Raw genomic sequence first — 19,920 nt, 5'->3', positions numbered from 1 at the left:
TGGGTGGATGGGTGGATGGATGGATGGGTGGGTGGGTGGATGGGTGGATGGATGGATGGTTGTATGAATGAAGTGTGTGGCCCATCACAGCAACAGCTTCAGTGCTGGTAGACCAAGCAAAGGCATGGCCTCCCCACCCCATTCTCAGCTCTTCCCCACAGATGATCCAACATCTTCAGTTCAGTAGAGACCAAAAGAGCCTGAGGATTTCAGAGTGGAAAGGAAAAAAATCAAATGTTAGGTATTCCTCAAAATGACGGAAATACTAAGATAGGCAGGGAAGAAGTGAGAGGAGGAGGAGAAATAGGAAGAAGGGAGAGAGGAGAGGAAGAGGAGGGGGAGGAGGGGGAGGAGGGAGAGGAAGAGGAAGAAGAGGAAGGGGAGAGGTAGAAGGGGAGGGGAGAGGAAGAAGAGGGGGAGGAGAGAGAGGAAGGGTAGGGGGAAGAGGGGAAGAGAAAGGAGGAGGAGGCGGAGGAGGGAGAAGAAGAGGAGGGGGAGGATAGCTGTCACTTATTTTCTGGGTTCTCACTAGGCGCCAGGCAGGGATACTCAGAGCTTGGTGGGATCAATCACATTTAATCCTCTCCACACCCCATGAGGGGACACGTGGACAGCCGTCTCAGAGTTTAAGAAACAGCCCCGCCTTGTATGAGCAAGTATGAGGCAGAGCTAAGACCGAAATCCAGACCTCACAACTAAATCAGGGCCTGTTTCATCTAAATTATCTATTCACCGCTGTTATTTTAAAAACTGCACGCCGTCACTCCCCCACCCTGAAGAGGGTTAGCGACCCAGCCCGGCCATTCCGGCTAATTAGCTTGGTTGCCACGGCAGCAGATCTTAATTAAGACCATAAGGATCCTCCCACCCTTGCCAGTGCGGCCCTGGCGCATTCTCAGGAGCAGGACGGACGTGGGACTTAGAGACAAAGACCCTCTGCCCTTGGCAGCGCGGGCCTCAGGGAGCCCTGGCGGAGAGGTTCGGGCACGAAAGCCCAGCGGCAGCAGGGTCATGGGTCCACCAATTCCATCTTGGTGATTTTCATTGTGTCCTTCCATCTTTCCTGCCACTGGCAGGAAGCATCTACCCACAAATATGGCTCCAAACCCATGGCGGGGAGGGGCTCCCTCCTTCCCCTTGGGAAACCAGCACTGGGCTTGGGGCTGGGCCTCTCGAGGGACCTTTGACCACGGTGAGGGGCACCTCTTTCATTTGTGCCAACCCAGCCCTGCCCCTTAGGTGCAGGGAGAAGCATTTTGTAGAGAGATGGGAGAGGGCAGAGGCTCCAAGAGGGATGGGAGAGAGTGGGGAGAGCAGGGAGAAAGAGGAGCGGCAGCCCAGCCGGCCCACCAGCAGGCTCTGTCACGGCTGCTCACGGTTTCTCTCTGGACACTGCCGAGCAGAGCAGCCTGTTGCATAGCAACTGCCCGGGCCTGCTTGTGGGGGGCTGGACCAGCGAGGCTACGTGGGCTGCAAAGGGTGCTGCCTGGACCGAGCCACTGCGTCCCACCCCACATCCCCCAGAACCTTTGCAAGTGAAAGGTAGACAAGGTCAGGCTTGGACTGCAGTGAGGAGTCATTCTACAACCAAGAATAAAAACCGATCTGGGGAAATTTGGGTCAATTCATCAAGCACCTCCTATGCCCAAGCCTTAGGCTCCTGTCTTCCCCTGGTGGGGGAGGCATCTGGTGCCAAAGTGATGCTGGCCATTCTTGAACGGAACAAGAATTTGCCTGGTGTTCTGGGCACCTGTGTCCAGTCACCTCTGACCTCCTGCACACACAGCTGCCTCCTTGCTCTTTCCAAATGTGGTCCTGGGGCAATGCTGTCTGCAGACTAACAGTGGCTCCCACTGCCCACTCTACAAGCTCAGGCCCTCTGCGGCCACACCGCGTCCTCCCCACCTCCACCTACCTGCCTGTCCTCCACCCTCAGCGACTTGCTGCACATGCTTTCACACCCTGCTGGCCCTTCCCTCCACTCTCCTCCAGGCCCTTGGTACTTATTCCCACCCCCACCCCATCCACATCCTGCCCACCCCATGCGTTTGCTCACCTGACTTGTTAGCTTTCAGGAAGGACAGAAGAACTTGAGCCCCATCACGAGGTCATGGAAGGTCTGGAGCATGGGAAAAGGACTTGAAAACCCTCTCCCACTACAGCTCACTCATGCCTCCGAGCCCCAAGTGCACACCCCTGGTCAGGCACACAGCACCAGCCCACATGCCTGACTCCTTCCATCCTGACTCAAAGCCGGCATGCCCAAGTCCAGCCTGAATCCTCACCATGTCATTACCATACTTGGGAGCCTGTGTGGCTTCTCTCAGCGACCTGCCCATCATCTCCTTGAGGGCTACTTTTGACAGAAAGTGAGTCCAGAGGTGATGACTGGAAAGGTGATAGGTGTAACTGGGTGGACCCAATCACAGAAGGCTTGCTGGAGGAGGAGGCAAAGGCCTGAGACGTCACTTTGCAGACAGCTATCAGAGGAGAGTGAATAATGGAATGCAGCCAGTATGGGGACTTAGTGAGACTTGTCTGCAGGTTACCCTGACATGACCTCAAGTGCTCTGTCCAAGGGACAGGGCGTTGGGGAAAGAAGGGATAGCCAGCCCCACCGAGGCAGCCCAGCGCTGGAAGTCTGAATGAGGAGAGGGGTGAAGAGCTGACAGGCCCTACATGTCGATATGTGTCCTGACCCGACAAGCATCAGATGGCCTCCTCAGAGTGGGGAGTGGGAGCAGAGACCAGATTTATTAAAAAATCTTATCTGGAGGGTTTGCATTTTAATGGGCTCTGGATTTGCATATTTTAACAATAACCTCTGGTTCTTCTGTCTGGTCGGTGCTCACTGGCTGTCTCTCTAAACGATGATCGCCGCCGCTTCAGTAAACCCTTCCTAATCCAAAGGTGCAACACGCCACTTTGCTGGAGGAGGGAGGATTAAAGGGCCTTTCTCTTTGGGTTGGAAACAAGGCTGTCTGGCGGTGACCCACTTCTGGCCTCTGGACACTCTTGCTACAAGGGCACAGCTGAGGCAGGAGGGAACGAGGGCCGTGACAGGTGTGATGGGGCATTTGGTCATCATTTGGTCAGTACTTCCTGACCACCTACTGTGCATCTGGGCCATACTGGGCTCTGTGTGGGCATCGGGAACTCCTCAGAGTAAAGACAAACATTGGACAAATAAGTCCATAAATCTGTGACCATAATCGTCCAAATCATAGCAAGACAATGAGGAAAGACAAGGGGAGCTTGAAGGGGCACCTAGTTTAGATCGCAAGGGCAAGAGGTGAAACTGAGGCCCGAGGGAGGCTCAGGAGGTAGGCAGGAAGGAAAAGACAAGAGCCGCTGTACCCGCAGGCAGCCTGGCAATCTGCCCCTCGTGTCCTAGGAGGGGTGCCACCAACTGGCCTGCCAGGGAAGGCCTCAGAATCTGGACCACGGTGGTGAGTGGGGCGGTATCCAGGTGTCTCTGAGATCACCGCAGAGTGTCCTGGAGTCAGAATTTTATGCTGACAACAGATGAGATTTCTTGAATCTCTAACCCCTCTCTATGGAACACACCCTATGCGATTTATTAAGGAGGTAATTAAAGCATTAATATATTTACAACAAACTACAAATAATGTGTGCGGCTTCTGCGCTTCCCCTGGGATCCAGTCTCACTAGGTGACTGCGGAAGCCCCCAGGCAAGGGTTCATTCTTTCCTCCCACAGCGACTCCAAGCCTACTAAGCACAGCCCCTGGAATTCAGCAGGGCCTGCGATGCAGGCCCTGCCCTCCTGGGGCCTTCGATGCAGGCCCTGCCCTCCTGGGGCTTTAAACAAATAATTTCATCATTAGTTAATTTGTTAATCACAATTTGCTAGGCGCTGGGAAGGCAAAGTTCTGGTGGAGGGCAGGGTCTCTGGAGAGCGAACCCACCTTTGGTCCCCACAACCTCACTGGTGAATTCTCTGTCTTTATCAAGTTGGTTGCATCAACAGGCTTTCATCCCTATGGCTGAACATTCTGGGCCTATCCTCTCAAAATGGCACAAAACTTATCTTTAAAAAATGGAGTAATGATCTTTCTGGGGACAGCACTAGTGCACAGACCTGGGCAATGCTTAAAACTCCTGATGATCCACAAAACACCTGATGTCTGGTGTGGGTAGATGAAGATGGGGCCCCAGAAAGGCATCGCCAGGGCAGCATCATGAGCAGACAACCCCGTGCAGTCACACAGAGCCCCACACTCAGAACGGTCCCACGCTTGGGTTTTGTGCTTAGCAGTCTCCGTCTTGAAATCCTTTTTTTTTTTCTTTTTTGAGATGGAGTTTTGCTCTTGTTGCCCAGGCTGGGGTGCAATGGTGCAATCTTGGCTCACCGAAACCTCCATCTCCTGGGTTCAAGCGATTCTCCTGCCTCAGCCTCCTGAGTAGCTGGGATTGCAGGCACCTGCCACCATACCCAACTAATTGTTTTGTTTTTGTTTTTGTTTTCATATTTTTAGTAGAGACAAAGTTTCTCCGTGTTGGTCAGGTTGGTCTGGAACTCCCAACCTCAGGTGATCCACCCAATTCAGCCTCCAAAGTGCTGGTATTACAGGCATAAACCACTGCGCCCGGCCCATCTTGAAATTCTTAACACTTTATCTTTGAACGTGTGCTTTGCAAGTAAAGTCCATGGGGCTTGGAGTCTCTGCTCCTGCACAGTTCTGCCTCTCTCCACCTGCCCAGTCCACCCATGTCCAGGGGCCCACCTGCAATCGCTGCTGTCCTTTGTACCAGCCAGCAGTGGCCTGGGCAGAGGCTAAGAGGGTCAGGGTTGATCATATTCGCCCTGCGGTAGCCCAGGCTCACTGTGCTGTGTCAGGTCTGGCCAGCCAAAAGAGGCTCTTACTCAGCAAAGATGAGTCTCTTGCCCAGATACCTCATATGTCCCAGGCACAGAGTTTACAATACCCTTGAAAGTTGCCTGTCCACTGTGGGTTAGGGCCGAGGGCCCATGGGAAGAGGTGATGTCTGGCTTGACGTCTCAGAACCCACCCTCAGCTGGGGCATGACATATCAGTCTACCGCCAACGAGAAGGGGAGCCCGGCCATCCTCAGGCCCAAGCTGTACCCCAGGTTGCAGGTGGGACTCTAGCAGCCTATGAGGGTCCCTGTATCTAAAAGAGATATCCCTTGGGATGTGCTTCCTGCCTGGAGAGCCTCTCTTTCAGTCTTCCTGAGTTTGGCTTGTGTTTCCAGCTGAAGGCACCCTCCGGGCGTGAGTCAGAAAACACGAACTGTGTAATTTCGGTGATTCTGCATAGGATGTAAATGCTCTGATATTTGCACTTAAAACTGGCATTGCACAAAATAAAGATGAGCTGTAAAGTCCATGCTAATAATTTTAAATTTATAGTTTTCTTTACTTAAAATGACATCAAATAGCAAATAAAAAAAAATCACGATAAGTTGAGAGAGCAAGCAAGACCATGAGAGAAAGGAAAGGCTTTTATATTTTAGCACTTTAATGACACTTTCTTTGTTTTGGCACTTGGAACAAGGGGTCCTGCAATTTATGTTTGTTTTCTCAAAGCAGTGATGCTGGCAGGATCGGGGCACAGACCCTCCCAGTGAGCTCTGATGTGCAGGCCTGCTGTTTCACTGTTTCCTTGACCATCGTGTGTGCTGGGGCGGGGTTGGGGGCAGAGGATAAAACCTGAGTTCTCTGGGTGGACACGACCTGGTGTTGTCCTAAAAGAACAGGGTAGATGACAAGCAGGGCCAAGTCCACACAAGCACGTCCACGAGTAGGTGGGCAAGTACTGCCCTCCTCAGAGACCACACAGCAGTGGCGAGGTAAGAGCTGCCCTCCTGGTGAAGGCTGTGGGTTTGGCGAAGATACGAATCTATGTCTCCGTGATATTTCTCAGAAGCTTGGCAAGGTGAGCCCTTCTGCTGAGCAGGGAGCAGGTATCTCCAGGCACCAACATGTCCCAAAAGAAACCAGAAGGACCCTCATCTCTGAAGTTTGTTTTTTAGTTGGAGTCTTGCTCTGTCACCCAGGCTGGACTGCAGTGGTGCAATCTCGGCTTACCAAAACCTCTGCCTCCCAAGTTCAAGCAATTCTCCTGTCCCAGCCTCCCGAATAGCTGGGACTACAGGTGTGTGCTACTATGCTCAGCTAATTCTGTATTTTTTAGTAGCGATGGGGTTTCACCATGTTGGCCAGGCAGGTCTCGAACATCTGACCTCAGGTGATCCACCCGCTTGCCTCCCAAAGTGCTGGGATTATAGGTGTGAGCTGCTGCGCCAGCCAGCTCTGAAGTTTGAATACTCACTCTGGAGAGCATGCTGGCCACCCCACGGGCCAGTCCTCTCAGCTGTCAGGGCCTTTGGCCCCCCACCCCCGCCAGCTCCCTGCAGGACATTGGTCCCCACCTTCCAGTGCAGGCTGGCCTTTGTTGAGAGCCTGCTCTTGCACGTCTTCCATTATCTCTTCAATCCTAATCTCTGGCTCCTGCTCCAGTGAATTCTTCGAAGATGTCTGTGATGTCACATAGCACTAATCAGGTGCACACACACACTCCAGGGAAGAAGCACAGTCCTGAGGTTGGCTCTGGGGATGCAGAGTGAGTAGGAGCCCTGGTCTCTACTCTTGCTTGTGAAGTGAGTCTCTCTCCATCTCCATCTCCCTTTCTCCTTCTCTGTCCCTCTCTCTTTCTCTCTGTCACACACATGTACACACTCACACACGAGAGAGAGAAAGGAGTACATGTTCGTGTGTGACAATCAGGAAGCCTCCCTGTAGGAGGTGAGCTTCAGACCTAGACTTTGGAGGGATAGGAGGGTTTGGATGCAATCAGGAGTGACAGGGAAGCTTTCCAGGTGGGGAGAAAGTCAACCCCATTATTTCAGAGGTAGCACAGGTAGGGGGGCCCTGCTGGGGCCCAGCATGAATCAGAGGGCACAGAGGTGGACCAGGCGCCAGCTCTAAGGAGGGCCCATGATCCTGTGGGCGGTGGCAGCTGTCCCGAGAAAGAGTGAGGCAGGGTGAGTGCAGGAGTGGACTCCCTCCACCCCAGGCTTCTCCGGCTTTGGCTTTAAGCAAGCATCAGGCAGTGAAGGACAAGGGAGGCTCAGCTCCATCCCAAACCTTCAGGCCAACCCTCAGGACAGTGGTTGCTGCTGAAGGGGAAAAGACATTCCCCTCCTTTGGTGGCAGAATGCAGTTCGGCACCCCCCACCCCAACAGGCTGGCCCTGCTCTGGCGGGTACTCATTTCAGCCTCAGGGAGCCCTGGTAAAGTAGGGGAAAAGCAACGTGTGTAGGCAGGAAAAGGTCACACACCAGCCCAGTGAGCCGGCCCAGGTGGTACCAGGACCAGAAGAGGAGTAGCAGGAACTGGTGGAGTGAATCAGGGCCACCTGCCCAGACAGGGGTGGCCTGCATACTGGGCCTCAGGGAGGGGGGCAGCAGATACCTGCGGAGGCTGTCGGGAGTGGGCTCGGCAGCACAGAGCTAGAACCAGATGCAAGAGGAGGCAGGGGAGGGAGGGGAAGCAGTGGGGTGGTTGCGCGGGAGTCGGGAAAGAGCAGCTTGGCCTGTCTGTCTGTCTGTCGTCTGCCCATGAGCCACAGGCCTCCCCTTCCACAGGGAGCCACACTGGACAGGTGAAGCCTTTTGACCAGCTCAATCATCGTATTTATTCTAATTGTATCGTAATCGTCCCCAAGGAGGCTGGTTCAAATGAGCTTGACATTATTAAAATTTTAATGCCCAGTTTTCATAGCTGAATGAATATTTAAAGGGTATGTCCCAGCTTAAGTTATGATGATGAAGAAATTAATGGAATGTCTTGTTTAATGCATGGATATGTGTTGATGCAAAAAGTGGCAGAGGGATGGGGAGGGGGAAGGAAGGCAGAGCCTGAGCGGAAGGGAGGAGGGGAAAGGGGCCATCCACCTGCCCACCCCCTGCAGCAGGCGGGAGCAGACAGCTCCAGATCTGGGCCAGCCCACTCGCTCCCCCTGAGGGGCACCCAGCTGGAAATAGAAACGCAGTCCACAAGGGTTTGTGATGTCCACAGAGGATGGACCCCAGGAGCCTCCAGAGAGGCTGCAGGGAGTTGTTCCTGACCCAGGAAGGGCAGGCCTGGCTCGCCAAACCCCTTTCAGGCAACTGGAGGGGGACACCGGCTAAGGCCATGGGGCCTTCATGGGGATGCTGAGGACATCTCGGAAAGAGAGTGGCAAGGAAGGCTCCTGTGCCCTAGCCCAGATTCCCAGCAGCCACAAGCCCCAGGACCCTCCAGGGAGGACAGTGTGCTGGTGGAGAGGAATGGCTGACAGCGGAGCAGAGACAGGGGCAGAAAGGGCACGAAAGGGGTCCTGAGGCCATAGCCAGGGTCCTGGGGACAAAGTTACAAGAAGGGCATGGAGATGGTAACCGGCTCTCCTGGTCTTCCTCCTGGTCTCATTTCTGGCTCTTCCCTCCTCTCCCGGCTCTTCCCCTGACCCCTCTGCTCTCCCTCGCCCTCACCCTCGCCCTCTCCAGTATTCTCTCTGCCTCTCCCCTCGCTCTGTCTCCGTCGTGCTCTGCCTTGTTCTTGCCCCATCTCTGCAGCCTGGCCCCACCTCCTCCCCCAGGACAGATGTGTTCCATCCTCCTCCCTCTTCAGGGCAGAATCAGGGCTGGGTGAGGCTAGCCGAGGACTAGGGGAGGGAGGGAGGTCTCCCTTCAGGCCGGGGCCACCTGTGCAGAGCCTGTTCCAGCTGAGAAATCTTCCCGACCAAGCCTGACACTTTATTTCTGCTGAGAATTAAGAAAGCACAGGGCCGTATATTATCTCCCCATCTAGCCCGGCACCTCTCTGACAAGTCCCGCAAAGGCTGTCTGGATGCTGACCACCATGAGATTATAATGGGACATGAAAAATGACCCCAGGAGCCATGGCTGCATGGGAACCAATTCAGTTCTGCTTTACCAGTCTGCCTAGAGCACCCCATAGGTGCCCAGGCCATGGCTGAGGCAGGTGGGAGGCTGGATGAGACCCCATGTCCCCACTGTTAGAAAGCCCACAGTAAAACTGGAGAGAAGCCGAGGGGCCTGTGTGTAAGGGGTGAGCCCAGCAGCACACCATGGAGGAGGTCTGCCTGCACCATCCAGGACCTGTCTGGTTGGGAGGGCTCCTGGGGTATCACAGGCGCCCAGGTGCCAAGGACAGTGGTCTGGCTGCCTATGACTGGGGTGGCCACTAGTATGGAAGGCTTCATGCACAGGGAGATTTCATTTGCCTGGTTTAATTTGCCATGGAAAATGGGACCCATCATATCAGAAATAGCTCTACCCTGGACATGCCAATGCACAGGACTCACCCCAGCTGCTCTTAGGCCCAGCTAGAGAAGACTGGCCATGAAACACAGAAGTGAGATGCCAGGGAAGGAGTCTCCTCCGATGGTCCCAGCCGTTCGCTCACACAGGATGAGGCCCCTAGGCACGTGAGGTCCTCCCGGCATGCTCTGGCCCCAGGAATGGAGGCTCCGGCCCCAGGAATGGAGGCTCCTGCCCAAGGAATGGCCTCGTCCCCCAGTTGGAACAGAGCAGCAAAGCCCGATCGGTTCTGGTTCACACCCCCGTGCCCACCCCTTTTCAGCTAGGCCTTCTTTCCATCCTTGCAGGGGAAGCCTCAATTCCCCATCTGGCTCCTTGCTTCCCTCTCTTTCCCCACACCCCACTTGCCCTCTGCCTGGAACTTTCCTGGACCATCCCAAGCCTATTCCACCTGTTCCCAGCATCTCCTGAATAAGTAGGCAGATGTCAGGAGTCCTGGGTTCATCTTGACATCCCCATTTACAATCTTTGTGACCTCAAGCTAACTTCTTAACCTCTCTGAAACTCCATTTTCTTGACTGAAGTTAGATAATCTATTTGCATACATCATAGAAGTTGTGATGATCTAGCAATGTGATGCATATATCAGCTATTCCTGTTCTCAGGGGTGTGTGGATCCTTGTGGAGGCCTGGGACACCTAAGCACCATTCCCACTTGGAAGTCAATTTCCAGCCTTGGGTATACCTTATAAACGGAAAATGAGGAGCTCCCTGTAGTCCCCTTCCCAATGGGGTTCCAACCAGGCTTCATGAACTAAGGGGCTTATTTGTTTGCTAGAGCCACCATAGCAAAGTACCACAGACTGGATGGCTTAAACAAAGGAATGTATTTCTCACAACTCTGGAGGCTGGAAGTCCAAGATCACGGTGTGGGCAGTATTGGTTTCTGGTGAGGGCTCTCTTCCTGGTTTGAAGACGGCAGCCTTCTCGCTGTGTCCTCCTGTGGTCTTTTCTCTGTGCACACATCCCTGATGTCTCTTTCTCCTCTTGTGAGGCCACCAATCATATGGGATGATGGCCTTACTCTTATAACTACATTCAACCCTAAGTACCTCCTTAAAGGCACTATTTTCAAATACACTCACAATGGGGGTTAGCGCTTCACCATATGAATTGTGGGGTCACACTTCATAACAGAAACGAAGTGGACTAGGCTTAAAGAATGAATAGCTGTCAAGAGGAAAAGGCTGTGTGGCACAGCATGGACCCTGCAGGCCCAGGGAAGGGACTTGGGGAGGAGAGTGCCGGGATGTGGGGTGGGAATGGTGCAAGAGGCAGTGGGGCCAGATTTGGGGGAAGTCAGGCAGAAAAGATACTTGATTTGATGGCCCAAAGAACCTGGCCTCAATCTCCCTTTATGGGATGGGTATTTTACTTCTTCCTTGGTCCCCCTCCTCCTGGAGCAGCTGGGGTCAAATGAGATAAAATATGGCGAAGCCAAAGGCCATTGCATGAACAACACTGTACCTACTCATTCTGGCTGAATCCCAGCTCTGCCACTCCTCAGAGATTTGTTCTTCTCATTGAAAAGATGGATATAATAATCCCTACCTTAGAGCATTGTAAAAATACATAAGCAGGAAAGCTGTAGAAATATGTCAAAGAGAACAACAGGGCTGGAACTGGGTCCAGGTCAGTCCTTAAAATCTGGTTAGGGGAGAAGAACGTCGCAGGTTTGGGGAAAAAGAAGCCTAGAAGGACAGGGCATTGCAGGAGGACAGGCACCCAAGGAAAGGGTGAGATGCTGAGTCCCAAACAGCACTGGATGGGGAACCTAGAGCAACCTGGCTCCCTCCTGGAGTCCTTCTCCCACAGCCAGATGTCTGGTTGGCCTTCTGGATCCTTCCCTCAAGGACTGGGAAGGAGCTGGTTCATGGGGAAGCCAGAAACTTCATTACGTTCCTCCTCCTTCTCCTGTGATTGGAGTTTGCTGTACCGTGCCAGTGTTCTCTGCTGCCAGGGATTGGGCACAAAGCACCTTGCTTTCCCTCAATTCCATAAGGGATGTCCAGTGGGGACCTGGTGGTGAACAATGACACCACGGCACCATCCCCTGCCGCCTCCGGCTACCTGTGCCTCCTTCCTTGTCGGCTGCGTCCTGCCTCCCGTCTCTGTCCTTCCCGGCTACGGCTCTGCCCTTCCCATGGCCTCGTGCTCACCTTGCTGAGTCACAGGCACCCATACTCCCCCACCCAGTTGTCTTGACGCAGCCAAAACTCACTTCAAGTCCTAGACCAGAAGGCAGGAGGACGCTTGTGACTGGCTGGTCCAGCCGCTTGCTGTACGGGAGGGAATTGGCAACGGAAGGTCTCAGGGCGCAGGACAGACAGGCAGAAATCACCCTGCAGGCCCCGCTTCCCAGCCGTGCCCTGCCACACGGTGGCCTTGGGAAGCACCTGAACACCTCTTGGCCTCAGTCTCTCCATCTCTAAAATGGGGGTGTTTACCTGCCCTGTTGCCTCTGAGTCTAGAGTTTGTGAGAGAAATGCAGATGCAAGAAGGGCTCAGGGAGGTGCGTAAGGGCAGGAGCATTGGTGGAGACATCAAGTCCAAGTTCACTTGCGTGATCCTCCTCACGTTTATTGCTTAAAACACGCTGGGACCTCCGCCCTGGAGAGCCCACCTTCGTGCCCCCGGGTGAGATGAGAAGCCAGGCAGTGGAGCCTGGGATGCTTGGAGTCCAGAGACCCCTAGTGGCAGGAACGGGCCATTGACACGGATCCCCAGGAGGGAAGAGAGAGGCCGGCAGGCAGGGGAGTCAGGCCTTGCCCTCCTGTCCTCCTGGCACCCAGACATCACAGGGGACGAATAGCTGTGCCCACTCCACGCGCTGCCTGAGAGGACAACCCTGGCTACAACCTGGAGCCCCAGCCCTGAGCTCTGCTTTAACCATGGAGCTGGGCGGCCTGGGGCCTCAGCCACCACTTACCCACAGGCCACGTCTGCCAGCTGGCATGGGTTGGGGTGAAGCTGGATGCCCTGGCCTGGGTGGGGTCCATCTGCAGCCAGCAACCAGCTCATCTCCATAAAGGCAGATGTCTGGAGTGAACTAGAGCTGAGCCAAAGGTGTGCTTTGGGGACACAAAGGCCTTGTGTGACACAGAGAGACAAGGCCAGCGTGTCCGTCAACCTCAGAATCTGATAACAAAGGCTCGCAGGAGCTGCTCGGAGTCAGAGGAGGAGGCACCCCAAGCTCTTCCATCCAGAGACACCCCCCGAAAGAAGGGGGCTTTGGGCTTATGCATCGAGGTGAGATGGGCCGAGTTTTGGAAAGGTGTGTGCACCTGCAGCAGCATGTGGGAGCGCGTGTCTATGGGTGCAGTCTGCAGCGCTGCATCCACCTGTGCACCTGAGCGTTGGGTGTCTGTCCCCTCATCCCCAGGCCTGCTATAACACTGTCCCCCTGTGCTCTGTTGCAGATGAACCGGCCGATCCAGGTGAAGCCTGCGGACAGCGAGAGCCGAGGAGGTAGTAGCTGCCTGCGCCAGCCCCCTTCACGTGAGGGCCCACTTGTCTCTGCCCCCCTCCCCCTCTCAATCCTCCCTCCTTTTCCCGATGCAGCCATGCGATGCAGCGACTCCCCGCCTCCTCCTCTTGCCCCTCTGGGGATCTCGTGGCTGAGGGTTGGGGAGAGAACTTTGGAGCTCTGGGTGACTGGTGTGGAGAAAGAGAGGAGGGAAGGGGGGCAATTGGGGTCTTCCAGATGGTGGGGCTTGTGCCTCTCTGAGTAAAGAAGTGCCTTGTCCCGCGGCATTCTTCTCCCCTCCGTTAAAACACCCAAGAGAGTGTGCCCACCTGGGTGTTGCCAAGGAAAACCCCACCCTGATGGGACTCGTGCAGTTGCAAGGGAGGCAGGAAGTGGTCACAGCTGTGCCATAGGAGGATTCAGGCCACAGGAGGCAAATCTGAGTGGCCCACGAGGGTGTGGGTACTCAAAGCCAGCACTGAGGCAGAGATTCTGGAGATTGAGATAGGCAGTTGGGCAGATGTCTGGAAAGGGACAGAGGGGAAGGACACGGCCTCACTCCACAGACGCTTGCCCCAGAACATGGACTCACTGGAGCCTGGCCGTGGAAGGCCTGGGTGAGGGAATGCCCCACCTTGAGGCTCAGCCCTGGAAGGACCAGGCAGATGGCCAGCCAGGAGCAGCTCCACCCCCAAATGACAGCGTCCTCCTGGTGCAGTGCCTGCGTGGCTGTACTGCTACCTCTCACCCCAGCCCTGGGGGTGATTGGGGCCCACCCTGGGCACAGCACTGTCCCTAGGCTCCTCTAGATAAGATTCGAACATACTCTGACATTAAAAGAAAATGAAAGGAGAGGACATGACAAAGAATATTCATCTAGCATCCAAGATCAGGTGTCCCCAACCCAGGCACCAGCTCCTCCCCCAACAAACTGCCCCCGTGATACGGAGCCCATCGCACCTCACTTGTGGGAGAGAAAGAGACTCACCAGCCCCATAGGGTAGAATAATGTGCAGGCACTGCCAGGTGCCCCCTTCCTGGCCCACCGCCTTGGGGAAGGGGGATTGTCCTTCCTGATCACCAGCCCCTGGGCACTCACACTGGGCGCCATTCCCACTGGGCCCTGCTCAGAAGCTGCTCTGAACTGAGCTCTCAGCCACTTCTCCGGGTAGGTGGCCAAACGGAGGCTCCTCCAAGCAGGCGAAGGAACCCCAAGGAGAGACTCTGTCCTCTCTACCAGCAAGGGGCCCCAGCCTGAGTTCCCATAGAAGCGCAGCCAGGCAGTGAACCAAGCAGCCATACAGAAGTGGGACACTCGCAGAGGACAGACAGGCGATGGCTCCCTCCCTCCAGCCTCCTCCCACAACAGAGAGACCTTGGAAAAATTGAGAACACCCATGAGGCCACCAAGGGGAGCATAAGGAGTTGGGGCCTTTTATTTGCCCTGAGACAGTCACATCGGGTATAGTCTCCAAGTTGGCCCCAACCTACCCTTTTTCCGGCCAGGGTTGGGGTGTCCAGCATGAGGGCCCTGGTAGTGAGATGGGACAGCCAGTCGCAGCTGTCCTACACCTCCCGGCCAGGAGCTCTTGACTTCTTCTAACCCCACCATGCTCTGGGCTCTGGCCTGGGTGTCCGTGTCCATCACGCTCCCCCTGCCCAGGCCTGTACCCAGTGCTCCGGGTTTCTTCCTGCTTGTCACATCAGCCAGGAACTAAGGAATTTCTCTCTCCCTTGTCTCCTCAGAAAGTTTACTGGGAAATTAAGGGCAAAAAGTCAAGCAGGCGAAAGCTACTTGCAGGTTTGGAGAGCTAATTGTCCTGGAAGGAGCTGCAGTGTGGCTGCTGGTGACCTGCTCAGCCCTGGAGCCTGGGCCTGCCCAGAACTCAGGACCCCTCCCAACCCAGACCTCAGGTCCTATCCCCCAGGGCTTGGGCTGGTGTCTTGGTGTTGCCTGAAGGGACCCCGTGCCCCAGGGTACAGACACACCTCCTGACGCCCACTGAGTGCTCAGCCCTAAGGACCTGGGTAGTGAAGGTCCAATTGGTTGAGGGGTAAAGATGCTTTAGGCGTGAGGGGTCCATGCGAGTGAAGCCCACCTGGTTTGTGCTGCCTGCTCCTGTCCCTTCCTTGGCAGTGAGAGGAGCACCATCCTCAGCCTCACCCGGGGCTCATGAGGCACACGGCAGTGCGAGGAAGGGCATCTTCTGGAGACCAACAGCCACCTAGGCACACAGTGACTCACCTGCAGCCCTCAGTCCACACGGCCCGGCCAGGAGGCAGCGGCGCGGGGAAGCTCTCGAGGATAGGCAGGAAGCTGGGGCAGCAGGTGCCAGCCGCAGTTCTGGAGAGGGGATTCCCAAGGTGGGGGCTGCCAGAGGCCTTGGGAGAGGTGGCACTTCTGCCCTTGAAGGTGCGGGATCCCACAGCTGGAGAAGGGGGGATGGCATGAACAAGGACCACAGAGCCAGGCCTCTGAGGGCCACAAGGAGGTGCCATCTGGCACAGAGCAGCAGGTCAGAGTCTGGTTTTCTCCAGCGTGGCTGGAGAGGGGTATCTGGAATCCCCTCTGCCCAGCAAGGCCATCCGGAGCTCTAACTCAAACCTTTCTCTCCCAGAGCTTGCCTCGGAGGCAATAGCTCTCTGACACCAAGATGCTAACCTCATCGGCTTTCCCCTATATATCTCCTGCGGCTGACACTTGCCCCAAACCAGATTAATCAGCTCCTTTATTCTTCTCGCAGTAGAAAGTAGGGGGGGAGCCAAACCTAAACATCTATCCATTAATTGCATATTCAGTATTAAACAGCGAGATGGCCCTGAGTCAGCACTATCACCAAGCTATTTTTTTTTAAGAAAGTTAGTTTAAAATAATTTAATAGCCATTAAATACTTCTGGGGAGAAGGAGAAGGAGGAGAAGTGAACATTTTAAAAAATTAAAGAAATGGGCAATAGGAGAAGGGAACGGAAAGAAGGGATGGGAGAGGGATGGAGGAGGTGGGTGATGGCAGCGGGCAGGAGGAGAGGAGAGAAGGAGGTGAGAAAAATAGACAGGTGAGGGGAGAAGAAGCAGGAGTGGGGGTGGGGAGAGAGGCCTTGAAAACAGTGGGTGATGGAAGACTGGGGCACAGTGGTGCAGGGGAGGGGAGCAGAAGCAGGCAGTGGCCACAGAGGGAGAGAGAGGGTCAGCCCCAGCCCTGGCTCAGCAGTGAGCCGGGTTACAAGTCCCCAGAGCCCAGAGGACACAGGACACCTGTCCCCATCTGCCTGTCCAGGTGCACTTGAATGCTCATGAGCAGCACAGAAAGATGTGTTTTCTGCTTAGGATTTGGGGAACGTGCAGGGGTCTTTGGCCAGGGGACAGGGGGAAGGCTTCTCTCCACCTCACCCAGCACAAAGCTGGCTGCAGCCCCTTGCACGGCCGTAACCTGGTTCCGCCTTCTCATCCCCCACCTCAGGCTTCTAGACACATGCCCGATCACCTCCACCACACGCGTGAGGTATAGGGGTGTCTGGGGATGGGCCTGGGCAGCGTGTTGGCAAGTCAGTGTGCACAGGAGCGCTTTTTAACTTTCCTGTCTCTGACACACATGGATTGCTGGCTGAGGCTGACTGGCCACTGTCAGGAGTGATTCAGGGAGGTCAGTTTTTTTTTTTTTTTTTTTTTTTTTTTTTTTTTGAGATGGAGTCTTTCTCTGTTGCCCAGGCTGGAGTGAAGTGTTGTGATCTCAGCTCACTGCAATCTCCACCTCCCAGGTTCAAACAATTCTTCTGCCTCAGCCTCCCGAGTAGCTGGGACTAGAGGTGTGCACCACCACTCCCAGCTAATTTTTGTATTATTAGTAGAGATGGGGTTTCACTATATTGGCTAGGCTGGTCTCTAACTCCTGACCTCATGATCTGCCCACCTCAGCCTCCCAAAGCGCTGGGATTACAGGTGTGAGCCACCACGCCCGGCCTCAGTTCTTTTTCCTCTGGTGTGAGGGCAGTGGCAGCCTTGCCTCTGAATGGGTTGGAGTGGAGATACAGGTACAGAAGGAAGTAGAGCTGGCTAGGTGCTTGGCTGGAGCACCCAGGAAGAGCACAGGATGCAGTTCTTGTTTCAGTGGAAGGTTCTTGTCTGGAATGAGCTCCAGCTTGGCACGCCTCCGTCTCTGGGCCTCCATCTCCCCACACGGGGGCTCAGGAGTCATTATCCATAAAGCAGCTGTTTACAGAACACTGACTGAGGGCTGGGGATTTTATGGAAATATGTTTTTTTAATTGTTGTTTTTTGTTTTTAAGATGGAGTTTCGCTCTTATCAGTCAGGCTGGAGGGCAAGGCACGATCTTGGCTTACTGAAACCTCCGCCTCCTGGGTTCAAACGATTCTCCTGCCTCACCTTCCCGAGTGGCTGGGATTACAGGCGCCTGCCACTACACCCAGCTAATTTTTATATTATTAGTAGAGATGGGGTTTCACTATGTTGGCCAGGCTGGTCTTGAACTCCTGACCTCAAGTGATCTACCCACTTCAGCCTCCCAAAGTGCTGGGATTACAGACATAAGGCACTGTCCCTGGCTGGTAATTTGTTTAATTTATACAGCAACCTCAAGGTATGGATGTTCTTGACCCCACTTAAAGGTACAAACCAAGGCACAGAGAGGCTAGATAACTTGTTCCAGGGTACACAGCCAGAAAATGGCAGAGCCAAAATTCCAACTTCTACATGTTAGCCATCAGAACCCAGGTTATGTGTATTCCTGTCACTCCCAGGAGGGCTTCTCAGACTGTGTGGCTCAGGGGCAGTGGGAAGGCACCACAGACATGTCTCACCTTTAGGTCCATTCTCAAGGCAGCTGAGGTGAGAGGAGCAGGGTTCCAGGTGAGGAAGGCAGGATGAGGCTGGACAAGGAGCTCCCAGACCTACCCATGAAACATGAAAGACCAGGGCAGGAATGGGTCAGAGAACAAAGAACTCACTGTGGCCTGGAGCAAGCAGGAAGGGCTTCCTGGGGGAGGTGGGAATTAGATCAAGAGGTATAGAGCTGGGATACAGTGAGGACACAAAGTTAAAATGGGGCCTTGAACACAAGGCCAAGGGTTGCCACCAGTGGGGCACTGATCCTGGCTAAGAGATCACAGAGAGAGGACAGGAATCTCCTAGGCAGGAAGAGAAGAGAGGGCCCCTGCTATGAGCACCAGGAGCTGGGGCTCCAATTAAGTAGGGAAGGAAGGCCAAAGAACAGCCTCCCCAGGAGCCATACCTCGGCCTGGGGGATCCAGCTATCCCCTAAGAGCACACTGGAGCAAGTTGATTTACCCTCAATATAAGCAAACTAATTCATTCGCCAGTGATGCCGGCTGGGGACAGAGAAGAACCAGAGGGAGGGCAGGCCCATCCCTGCCTGCCCTGACCACGGCAGCTGGCCCCTCAGGGGTGATGATACCTCCCCAGGGCATGTGCTGCGGTGTCCTGTGCCTCCTAGAGGCAGACACACCCCACCCCAACACCCCAAGAGCTGGCTCCTGCTCAGCTTCTAAATGGAGTGTCCATGGGTGTCCCTAGGGCGCCACCTGCGGCCCTGACTACGTCCTCTCCCCCCAGCTCTCAGTCCAGGTGACAGGACAACCCCCACCAAGATGCCTCCTGTAACCAGGTTGTGGGGCCTCCTTCCAGGGGGTCAGAGATGAGGAGGTAAGCAGCCAACTTGCTTGGGAAGCTCCTGGGCTGAACGGGGTTGTGTGCCTACCCCGCTCTGTGGGCTCAGAAGGATCAGTGGCCAGACAGGGACCCTGAAGGAGGGGACGAGTGGCTGAGACCTGGGTCAGGTATAGACAGCTGCAGATGCGTGCCATCTCCCCTGTGTCCCTGGGAAGGATGTTTCTTTCCCACCTTCCTAGGAGCATGTGTGGAACTGGGAGTGTCTGCAGTGTCTCTGTCAATGACCATGAGTGCATGGTACACCAGGGGGTGCTCCACAGGCAAAGCATGTGACAGCACCCTGGGCTCCTCCAGACACTGTGCAGACGAGGCCCACGTTGGCTAAACCCCAGTGTGATGGTTACTGCTAGGAGGTGGGGACGGGCTTTGATGAGGCTGGCTGGGGTGGGGCACAGACTGGGGCCACCAGGTTTATCTCATCAATATGAAGTGACAGAAAAGCCAGCAAGGTGGCTGGCTGGGGAGAGAAGAGTCCTGGGAAAGAGGGGACTCGGGGGCTCCCTAGGAACTGCCACCTGCCCGTGATCATCTTGTCCGCGTGTCTGGGCCTGTGTCTGCCTGTCTGTCTGTACTGTGGGTTGCCTTTGTCTCTTTCTACCATCAGCCACATGAGAACTAAGTGGAAGCTCGGTTCAGCAGGGCCTCGGGGGTAACAGGCCCAACTCTTGTCTCCCAAGGCACAGGCTTGGGAGGGGACAGGCCTGGCACTGGGGAGTCCATCCAGAGGGAAAACAGCAAGAAAGAAAACCACCTTCCAGGGTCTGCCACTCTCTCCAGGGACCCAGAACTGAAAAGCACACGACACAAGACACACACAGGTGGCCACCTGCATAGTAGAATCAGGCCCGATTGCATAGAGAAGCTGCCGGATGAAGCCACCAGCCGACGACACACCTCTGGCTGTGGCAAGTGAGGCCCAGGCTGGAGGTCCCACCGCTGAGGGGCTCCCGAATCTCTCCCTGGCCAGTAGAAGCCTGTTTTCCTCCAGGCCCAGGGGAGATCACAAAGCAGGCAGCTGAGAACCGAGCCCAGGAGAAGCGAGGGCAGCAGGTGAAGGCAGGCAGGGCTGAGCTGGCCTTAAGAATGTCCCGTTGCTCCCTGACACGTGCAGGGGAGGCTGGAGGAGGGGAAGGGGAGGGGCCCCGGGCGGCAGCCAGGAAGGCGGCCTTGGCAGGGTGGTAGCAGTAAGCTATCTGCAGACCCCCTGGAAAGTCTCTGAGGGTGAAGGGACCTCTTTTTTTTTTGAGACAGAATCTTGCTGTCGCCCAGGCTGGAGTGCAGTGGCACGGTCTCGGCTCCCGGGTTCAGGCAATTCTCCTGCCTCAGCCTCCTAAGTAGCTGGGACTTCAGGAGCCTGTCACCACACTGGGCTATTTTTTTT

At 55.2% G+C, this 19,920-nt stretch overlaps 1 protein-coding gene across 36 annotated transcripts in view; it reads left to right on the top strand.

Annotated features, from left to right (window-relative positions):
• The window catches only part of CELF4 (CUGBP Elav-like family member 4), a 321,627-nt gene that overhangs the window by 230,827 nt on the left and 70,880 nt on the right, over positions 1 to 19,920 (top strand). For 19 of the 36 annotated variants that reach the window (XR_001818322.2, XM_037730394.1, XM_037730395.1 and 16 more), the window contains exon 3: positions 12,787 to 12,865. Coding sequence is in view for 35 of the 36 variants with exons in the window: in XM_037730394.1 (XP_037586322.1) it covers positions 12,787 to 12,865 (79 nt within the window). In the remaining variant the exon portion in view is untranslated. The remainder of the gene's footprint in view (positions 1 to 12,786; positions 12,866 to 19,920) is intronic. The other 17 variants (XM_037730399.1, XM_037730397.1, XM_037730403.1 and 14 more) reach the window with 1 other exon arrangement.

This window comes from Cebus imitator, unplaced genomic scaffold (genome assembly GCF_001604975.1).
Source record: "Cebus imitator isolate Cc_AM_T3 unplaced genomic scaffold, Cebus_imitator-1.0 Scaffold342, whole genome shotgun sequence".
NCBI lineage: Eukaryota > Metazoa > Chordata > Mammalia > Primates > Cebidae > Cebus > Cebus imitator.
The sequence above is the reverse complement of the archived record's forward strand: the minus strand, read 5'-3'. Positions and strand labels throughout refer to the sequence as shown.